General features: G+C 32.7%; 1 protein-coding gene across 1 annotated transcript; it reads left to right on the plus strand.

Moving 5' to 3' along the window:
- The first annotated feature begins 3,307 nt into the window (after window positions 1-3,307).
- On the plus strand, window positions 3,308-9,984 carry LOC134727193 (transmembrane protein 180-like). Its single transcript, XM_063591572.1, has 4 exons — window positions 3,308-4,259; window positions 8,145-8,299; window positions 8,666-8,749; window positions 9,529-9,984. The coding sequence occupies exons 1-4, from the start codon at window positions 3,396-3,398 to the stop codon at window positions 9,788-9,790; spliced, it is 1,365 nt and encodes a 454-aa protein (XP_063447642.1). The 5' UTR covers window positions 3,308-3,395; the 3' UTR covers window positions 9,791-9,984.
- The last annotated feature ends 988 nt before the right edge of the window (window positions 9,985-10,972 follow it).

A 10,972-nucleotide genomic window follows, 5' to 3' on the forward strand; every position in this document is an offset into this window, starting at 1 on the left:
AATGTACTTTAGCTTAAATTTATCATATACACGGAAAATTTAACACAAGTATTTCTAGTCTTGCTTATATCATAATTAGTACTGATGTAAAAAATTAGCATAGAGCTTTGCCTCGTGCAATAGTTGGTATCTCAGGGACAACAAACTTGCTATTATCCTCACACCCAGTAAATAGGTGTTTACTATTTTGATAATTATTTCATACCATACTCTATGCTAATTTTTAACATCAGTACTAATTATGATATAAGCTAGGCGTAAAATGTTCACACATATGATACCTATCCATGTATACATGAGTATAGAAAGAAGAAAAACACAAAAATGACTAAACTCCTTAATCAAATGCCAAAATAAAAAGATCAAACACATCAAACGAATTGATAACAACTGTCATAAAATATTATATGATAGAATTATTTCGATTCTGATTGAGCAATTTATAAGTTTTATATGTTTAGAAGGCGGTCATTTTGTTTTGATCAAGGAACAAGAGTGTTAATGTTATCAAAGGTACTAGGATTATAAATTAAAACGCCAGACGCGCGTTTCGTCCACATAAGACTCCCCAGTGACGCTCAAATAAAATTGTTATAAAGCCTATCCAGTACAAAGTTGAAGAGAATTGAGGACCCACAATTCACAACAGTTGTTCCAAATACGACTAAGGTAATCTGTTCCTGGGATTAGAAAATCCTTAGATTTTCGAAAATGCAAAGTTTTGTAACAGAAAAGTTATAAAAATGACCATATTATTGATGTTCATGTCAACACAGAAGTGCTGGTTTCACGATATAAAAATGAACAAGTACAATTTAACTTACCGTAAGAATGATTCTATTTTTTTTAAATTTCATAACGTGGAACACCAACACAATCATCCATTTTGACCTCCGAAGTTGTTAGAGATACAAGTTACGTTACAATTTTTATTGTGACGTCAATCATGTGCGCCCATCTTCTTTATTGGAATATTAGATTAAAGCTTTGTTTACAAAGCGAAAGACCGTCCAATTAGAATGAATTATTTTAGTCTTTGTTAATCTTCGTTGAGTGTTGTGCTCTTAAATATTAATATCTGTTTGGTTTTATTTTGTTTGGGGTGGGGTGTAGTTGGGCTGGATGTTGCTTTGACGTTGAAGTATGATTTTGGTTTATTTCTTTCATTATAAATAAAGGCAACAATAGTATACCGCTGTTCGAAATTCATAAATCGATTGAGAAAAAAACAAATTCGGGTTATAAACTAATAGTTATCAAAAGTATCAAAAGTGCTGACTACTGGGCTGGTGATACCCTCGGGGACGAAACGTCCACCAGCAGTGACATCGACCCAGTGGTGTAAATAGTTATCAAAAGTACCAGGATTATAATTTTATACGCCAGACGCGCGTTTCGTCTACGTAAGACTCATCAGTGACGCTCAGATCAAAATAGTTAAAAAGCCAAATAAATACAAAGTTGAAGAGCATTGAGGATCCAAAATTCCAAAAAGTTGTGCCAAATACGGCTAATGTTATCTACTCCTGGGGTAAGAAAACCTTAGTTTTTCGAAAAATTCAAAGTTTTGTAAAACTAAAACTAAGTGAAACGCATCAAATATAGGAGAACAACGGCACAACAGAAACACAACATTAAAATTTTACACACACACAGAAACGAACTATAGTATAACAATGGCCATTTTCATGACTTGGTACAGGACATTTTAAGAAAAAATTGCTGGGTTTATAATATTTTTCGATAAATGTACCAAAAGATGTGTTCGTCTATGTCTATTGTCATTTTTATGTCAAGTATGTGAGATTTTTCAAAATGCAGTGCCTTTGTTTTAAATTGTTTATGAAAAGTATGCTCAAGAAAGACCATTACTGTGTCACTAGTGGAGATGAATCAGCTGACCCTTCCTTGTTTTATGATTGGGTTCGTGTTGCTCTGTATTTTTTTTGTGAAATTGTTTGCCTATCCATTTTTCCCTTGGCATATTCAACTTTTAACAAATGGCTTTCCATGTTGTGAAATTCAAAATCTACAGGGTCTAGAATAGTTTTTGATAATTACATCCAAGACTATCAACGATCTGTCAGCTGTACCTCATTCCCACGAGGTAGCAATGCACAGTTAGAAGTTTAGTTTCGCATTATGGCCCCTGTGAATTTTTTAAATATGAAAGTTTTTGTACAATAAAATTGTTTTTTTAGATAACTGAAGAATAATATAGCCTTATTAGTGGGTTTATATGAACATTTAGATTGTTTTTATCATGATTTATAGGCCATTTATATGATTGACAGTCCGTATTTTGCTATCCGTACCGTTCATAGGTCCCTAAATTATTTTAGTGTTTATCAACAAAGAATTTGCGCTCGATCTTTTCAATTCAATTTTATGGAAAAACGAGCAAAAATGCATATGAATTTGTTTGTACCACTTAATAGATATAAACCTATGGATTCAGGAAAGGTATCACTGTAATTGATTGACATTTTACTTTAGACCAAATTTTTTGAGACTTTTGTGATCTTTTGTGACATGTTCACCTCCCTTTTTTGCTATATTTTGTATCTAAGAAATGCAGATTGTTGCCATGGTTACAACCAAAAGGGATTATATTTCACCCTTATTACCATTAGAAATCAAATCTATGGAAGATTCTCTTTCTATAAGTATATACATGCATAACACACATATAAAGCCTTCTTTGTCAGACAGGAGGGAAAAGAGGGTGTTTAAAAATCATGAGTGTCAATTTTAAGTTGTTTTGCTAACTGTGTATTGCTACCTGAGAACAGAACCCTTAGAAATACGACTCGAGATAATAACAGATATGGTTCCTTTTTTTGAACAGGCATATGCGTGTGACAGGTTATAATCAGTTCATTATTCGACGTATATTCGTCATTGGAATAGCAACTGGTAAACACATCAGTTTAGGCAACAGTATTATACCGATGTTCAAATCTCATCAATCGAAGAAGGTAAGCCAATGTTACAAACACAAACTGAGTGAATTGCACTAACTCCAAAGGGGACGAGCCCGAGTGTCGACAAGACTAGTTCTCAACTCGATGGTTTAAATAATTGTACATCGAGTGCCACTCATTTCGAATATTACCATTATCTTCAAAGATTATTTCTCATTTCTATCCATTATGACATCATTATGGTAAATCAATGGTTTTATCTTTGTTTGGATGTCGAATTTAGCAACCTGTCTACGATTTATATTATAAAACAGCTTATAAATATATAAATAAATACCGGATGCTTTTTTGTGCAATAGTGCATAAAACAGGTAACACACTTTTCTACGTCGTAATATTGGTAGATTACAGTATGCGGATACGATAAATTATTTCAGTGCATTATAGTAATATAATAGGAATAATATAGCCATGGCAGTAAGTCGGGAAGGAATATTGTCTTATTGCGCGGCCGCTGTGGGCTTCCGATTAATCAGCTCAGCTTTTAACTTTTATTACGTCAAAGTGTTTCTCAATATATATCATATCAAAGAATATTGGTTTCAGGTCGCTCAAGTGTCATATCTAATTTGGAATGCAATAAACGACCCATTGTTTGCCTATATCCAAGACAGTACAAATTGGAAATTTACCAAAACCAGACGAGAAAGCATTCTTTATTGTGGACCATTATTTGCGCTTTCTTTTCTGGTACCATGGATCCCATGGGGAGACAGCAATACGATTGTTGGCCTGCATTTAATTGCCTCCCTCTTTCTTTGGGATACTATGTTTACCTTCATGGGTCTTGCTATGTGTTCACTATTTACCGAATTATCACAGGAACCGGAGGATAGAATAGCTCTCACTCGTTATGCACAAATCGCAAGCATCATTGGGAGTCCTAGCATTATGTTGCTAGAATTCACATCAGATAATTTACAATATTTCCGAGCTTTTCAAATGACAACTGTTCTCATTGCTGTTTGCTCTTGGTTGCTTTTTTTGTATTCCGGACTTCATGCTCATACAAAGTATGATTTGAAGAAAATGAAAAACGAAGATGCAGACATCTCTCATGAGAAAAATATGAATGAATCTTTTTGGAAACAGTCTTGTCAGATTTTATCAGACAGGAACTTTATAGCGTTTGTAATTACTAACTTTTTTCATGGATTGCATAAGGCATTTCTCTCAGGCTTTATGGTTATAGTATGTGACCAACTTATATCTGATGAAGTCATTTCTGCAAGCATTCGAAAGACCTTCTACGGTGCAATAGGAATAATTTCTACAGTACGTATAACATTTTCATGTCTTACCTATCTTACTTTACTAGAAATCAGAAAATTTAGATTTCAAGTTGGAAACTAGAACAAGGTTTAAACTGTAAAGGTTGTCCCAACTCTATTTTGAATTTATGAACGTATATTCTTTTATTTCATATTCAGCTTCAGATTGAAATGTGTCTTGCATTCAACCTTATATTGTAAGTAGAAAGAAATCGCATGTTGAATAGGCACGCGAACTTTTTCACGTTAGTAAATTAAACAACAATCAATCAAATAATTTGACTTTTTGTGTATATGTTGTAACGTCATGCAAGTTCTTCAAAAGACACCAAAAGAAGCAACGGTAGATTGTCGATGTTCAAATATCTTAACTTCATTAATATGTTGCATTTCAAGGTAACAAACACAAACTGGAAATTTTTTTAACCAAACAAAAAGATCATTACCGGTCATGTTGAGCGGATAGACGTTTCCCGATATAAATACCTTAATAGACATACTACGTAAAAAACAATCGAAATCAAGTAAAGGAAACATTCGTTTAACTCATAGAGCAGGCGAATATTCTTATATCTAAATGCAGCGCGAAGAAGTTGCTAGTGAGTTAAGATACAGACTCATTGTATTTGCCAACCAACTGTTTTCGTGAAAAGAGCACATAATTGGTAAGGAAATACTTGAAGTATGAACATACACGAGAGAAAATTGTTAATTGAATTAAGTAAACATCATACGATTGGGTAGAGGGCATGCTAGCCTATTGATGAGAAATTGGAAATTGACAATTAGGATTTTTGGATGATTCAAGTTTGAAGATATGAGGATGCATTTCTAGCTTCATTAGTATCTGTAGTCTCTAGTTAATTGGAATATATGAAATGTAAGCGCACACACAAATATGGGTTATTTAAGTGACAGACATTATCAATAAATCTGAAGTTTGGAATGTGATTATTCTTATTGTCTTTGAAAAGGGTATATGAATTCTGTTTCGCACTAGAACCAAAACATGTATAGGTGCATTATGAGACCTTAATGGCCATAATCCACCATACTAAACAAATACTGGTATATAGTTGATCAACATGTCAATATTGTGATGAAAAACTGTTCTGATGTAATTTTCAATAACTAACAGAAAGAACAGACACGACGTCCTCTGCCTCATGTTAAGACTAATACCTCGAATTTGACATGAAAGACCATCTCAGTAGCAGATGTTGTGACAGACGAGACGATTTTTATTTTTAAAGTTATCGATTACCCCCACCCTATTAATAATATATCAACTTCACCAGATATGGGATTTACTTTTCCCAACTCACTCTATATTCAAGAGCTTGCAGGTGCTACGCAGACTCTATGAATGTCATCTCTGGCGTTATTTTTCATCTGACATAGTTGTTTGTTTTTGGAACGTTTGTTCCGCGGTGATCTCCAACTTTTTACTTGTTTTAGCTTTCAAACTTTATTAATCTGTGCGTCGCTGGTTAGTTTTGTGTGGACGCTGCGCACGTTTGGCGTATTAATATTTTTTAATAACCTGGTACCTTTTGTTGGCTATTATTCGTTTGTTTCTCTGTCCTATATTTTCTCCCAATTATTTGTATTGTATTCCTGTCATGTAATGTTGTCATTTTAATGTTATAATTAACATTTCCATTGTCAGAGCGGGAGGTTTGGCGAGCCACAAAACCAGGTTCAACCAACCATTTTCTTCTTAAAATGCCCTGTACAAAGTCAGAAAAGTGGCTTTTGTTATTTTATAGTTCGTTTCTATGTGTATTACATTTTAATGTTGTGTTTCTGTTGTGTCGTAGTTCTCTTATATTTGATACGTTTCCCTCAGTTAAATTATCAAATTTATGAGTTTGACTGTCTCTCTTTTAAATAAGTTTGTAACACGGATTTGTTTTTTCTCTTTCGATTTATGAATTTCGAACAGCGGTTTACTACTGTAACACAGTTGCCTTTATTTATACTTTTTAAGATTATAACAAAATGCAGACTGCTGTTCCCCTGTTTTTGATATTTTATGCTATAATAAATATTTATTTTGCTAGCACATTATTGGCAATACAATTGAATTATATGCGACTGTCGTACAAATGAGAGGTTTATCTAGCTATAAACCAGATTTTATCCACAATTTTGTGCATAAGAAAATGCTAAAAAAACTATTGACATTGTTTATTAGACAATATCAAATAGACGGATGTATGAAATGTCTATCCATCAGATGTTTTCAATTTATTGCGCAGTATCACTGTGTAGCATCACCACATGATATAGGTACCCCCGATCGCGAACCGGTGGGAAAAACGACTGTGATGTCAGGTAATGTCAAATTCTTCTCATTTCCATTAAACAATGGATTTTACGTTTTGCCGGCAAGTAACGAATTGTGATACTGTTATCTTATAGTGGTTCAACTATATATATATATATATATATATATAAATAAACGAGTCTAAATTGAAAACTACGTTCAAACCTATGATTGCGTTGGATAAAAACCGCAATTTTTATACGTGTGCATGTAAATCAAATTTCGTTGTAGAAGGATCTAAAAACAGCACAAACAACATTTTCCAAAAGACCAAAAAAGTGAAAAAGTAAATTTAAACAAAACGCATTTGACTAACAGGTCGAACAGCTGATGTTCTTTAACCCTGCTGACTGCCTTTGGCGATTGCCAAATAAAATTGATCATAAGATGTAACAAAATGGATCTTCATATAAATTTAATACTAAACAGAAAAAAAATAACTTGTGGCCACGATTTTATGTCACAAACATACGGTGTCAATATTCTTATATATATGAAGCTAATATAGCCTACTTGTATATCAGCTCAACTTCTAATTTCGAAACATGTATTACGTCGCAAAATATTAGTTTCAATTGGCACAAGTGTCATATTTGTTTTGAATGCTACTAACGATCTATTGTTAAACTATATACCAGACAGTTTTTATCTGAAATTTTCCTAAACCCAGACGAGAAAGAATTCAGTTTTGTGTGCCGGTATTAACAAATTTTATTTGCGATACCATGGATTCCACGAGGAGAGATTGTTGGCTCTACTTGACTGTCTCCCTATTTCTTTGGGATGCTATGTTTACGATCATGTGTCTCGCTATGTACTCATTATCTTCTAGTTATCACAAAAACCAGCTCTCGCTCTTGATGCACAAATGACAAGCATTATTGGGATTGCTAGGATTTTGGTTTTTATTCTGACAGATATTCTGGGCTTAATGCTTATTTCTTATGCAAGTTATGAAAAGTTATTTCATGATAATCTAAGCATAATTCTTCTATTATAAATTCATTGATAGAACTTATCTTGTCTCTTTGTGCTTGTCATACCAAGTACTCCGTTTCTTTAAGCAATATTTCGTTAAATATTGGAATATTTTGTGAGTAGCAGGATTGGAATTCAGCTAGATTTAACTAGATCCTAAAATCATGTTATACATGGTTATACTCACTCATTATTTAACTGCAGTATGTGCTATATTTTCGAATGCCTACTTCTTTTTGACTGCGAACATTATTTAAACTTATGTATATCGGAATGCCTTAAATAATCTGTAGGTATCTTTGACCGATGCAAAAGAAGTTTTCTGTGCCCTTTTTATACCTCATTCAGTATACGGAATGAGGTATTGACATGTTTGATGACGTTACTTATTCAGTCTGCAATATCTTGTTCTATACTTTGTGGAAAATGCCTCAGGTTTTTGAATGTCAAGTTTCTCAATCCTACCAACAGCTACCATGTCAGAAATTGGCAGTCGATTTTCATTTTTTTCGTTGGTTGATAAGGTCGAAGAAAGAAAAAAACAATAAGTAGCAAGAAAAAAGTAATTACTTATATTTTCAGGTAATTGTGATTATTGGAGCACCATTACTTCGGAAATATTCCTACTTCAAGGTGATAAGATGTAGTTATGTTTATACTGTGTTGGCAGGGTTGGTTATGTTTTGCATTGGCCAAAATCATCCATGGTGTTTGATGCTGTTCCTTCTAATGGATAGGTAAGTGACCGCGTTCATGTAAACAACAATGGAAAAGGGAAGAATTAAAGCACTGGATTTGTTTCTAAAGAGTCCAAGAAAACAAACAGTAATGGTGAACTGTGACACAAAGAAAGCTCTCTTAAGAATTTAATTTGATGTCATAAACATTTTATAACTGATAAATCTTGTCCAAAATGGTCGTTTCAGAAAGCATATTAATTGTATGAACAAATTATATAGTTGCCAAGACTATTATGTGGTAATTTAAATACTTTTATATTTTCGAATTCAAAAATCAAAAAGATGCCTTATCACATTTTTTATCAACATATTATAGTAGAGTTTAATGCTAATATATGTTGTTTTAACTATTTTATGTTTTAGTTGTGCATCAGGTGCTACTTTTGGTCTTTTTAATATGCCACTAGCAGACATAGCTGATGAAAACAAAAGAAAGTATATGAGAAAGTATGTATAATCATATTCATATAATACACATGATAATAGGAAACAGATTCTTAAAATTTTAGGACCAAATAACCATACATTTGCTTTTTTTGACTCGTCTGCGTCACAACTAGCAACAGGTGCCATTTAAGTAGTTATCAAAAATTCTAGGATTACAATTTAGTAAGCCAGACGCGCGTTTCGTCTTCACAAGACTCATCAGTGACGCTCATATCAAAATAGTTATAAGGCCAAACAAGTACAAAGTTGCAGAGCATTGAGGATCCAAATTTCCAAAAAATTCTGCCAAATACGGCTAAGGTAATCTATTCCTGGGACCAGAAAATCCAGTTCAGATTAAGTAATGTTTTATTCTTAAGACAACAATTATTATTTGTTACTGGTCTTTGAATAGGGTAATTGGACACATAAAAAAGACGTATTAGTGTACCTGTTTGTTTCTTAACAAAAAGAAACAACTCTTTGGTCCCAAAATCAAAGAATGTGTAACCCACTGTTTATAAAAAGAAAGTGTCTAATTAGACTTTAGTTGTATACAATTATATGAAGTAAACATTAATACTTGACCCAACTACATGTAGTTGGGTTAATTCACGCATAATTGCTAGTCCAAGAATAAAAGAGACATCCACTTAATGTAATACTATAACATATCATACAAAAGAAGTCAAAGTTACATAAAGCAACTTCTAGTTACTTTGTTTGTCTGTTGACTATAAACATCTGTTATTTATTCTTTTATATCAGCACTGTCATTATTGAGTGCAAATATTTTGCAGGCATCCTATATCATCAATGGTTTTCGGAACAAATGCATTGATAACTAAGCCCGCCTTTTCATTGTCACCAATGTTTGCTGTTGCAATATTAAATTCATATGGATATAACGAACTAAAAGATAAGACAACCGTAGCTACAGCAGAACTAAAACAGGTTATGTTTACACTAATTTGTTGGTATCCAATTATTGTTGGAATTATCCAGTTTACTTCATGGTCATTTTACCGTGTTAGGTCAAACAAAGACGAAATCAGTCTGTAAAGTTGTGTATATTATCTGAACTTATTCTTGTATTCAGAGATACTCTTTATTGGTTCAAATACGAAGAGTGTGCACATAGACAATAAATACAATAATGCTATTAAAACAGACTTGTTGTTTTAAAAGTTTTGTAGATACTTTATTTTTCTCTATAATATAGATTTTCTTTGTATAAATAAACTGATAAATCATGACATGTTTAAGTACTTTTTACATAATCATCTGCCCGGTGATTTAGTATAAGTTTGGTAAAGGATAAGAGTAAAACATACCAAAATGTGTCCTAGTATATGTCATGAATTAATTGATCAATGTACTGCCGTTTTCAATAATAGACAAGTGTATACAAAATATTTAAAATCTACCAGATTAAAATTGTGAATAATCCTAACCAATGATATTAAAGATTTAATAGCTTACAAGAAACTCTCTCACAGACAAAAAATACATATATCCAAGGACAAATGCTACTAAGATTCTTTATGTGGATCAGTGTATCTGTGGTAAGTTTAAAACTAAATAATTTAATTTTGGATGGTACACGTCTTCTGATTGGCTGACGTTAATTTGTTATGAGCCCATAGACATAATTAAGTCATGTGACCGTGACGTCATTAACTTTTTTTCATGGTTTTCTACGGTTTAAAATGAAATTTAGAATTTAATTATAAGAAATGAATGTAATACTTTTTCTGTCTATTCACACGATATTCAGTGTGCACCAAATTTTTTATGTTATTTCTTCATAGACAGAAAAATATTACAGTCATTCCTTAATTAAATACTCATTCCATGATAACATTAAGAAGATGTGGCATTGTTCCAACTCTCAACTAGAGACCAAATGATGTAGAAGTTGTCAACTATGGGGAACAGTTCGGCCTTCAACATTGTACAAAACCTAAACCTCATAGAACGCCATAAAAGGACCTGAAATGACAAATGAAAAACAATGCAAACTTAAAACTAACAGTTTGATTTATGTACAAAAGAATTGATAATTAGCTATATAATGTACAGCTACAAAAGAGGGACGAAAGATACCAGAGGAACAGTCAAACTCAGAATGAAAACAAACTGACAACGCCATGAAATAAAAAGACAAGCAGACAAATTATAGAACAGATGACAAAATAAGTGACCAGCACTTAATAAGTAGTACCTGACTTGGGAAATGCACTT

The sequence above is a fragment of the Mytilus trossulus genome, chromosome 7, assembly GCF_036588685.1.
Source record: "Mytilus trossulus isolate FHL-02 chromosome 7, PNRI_Mtr1.1.1.hap1, whole genome shotgun sequence".
Taxonomy (NCBI): Eukaryota; Metazoa; Mollusca; class Bivalvia; order Mytilida; family Mytilidae; genus Mytilus; species Mytilus trossulus.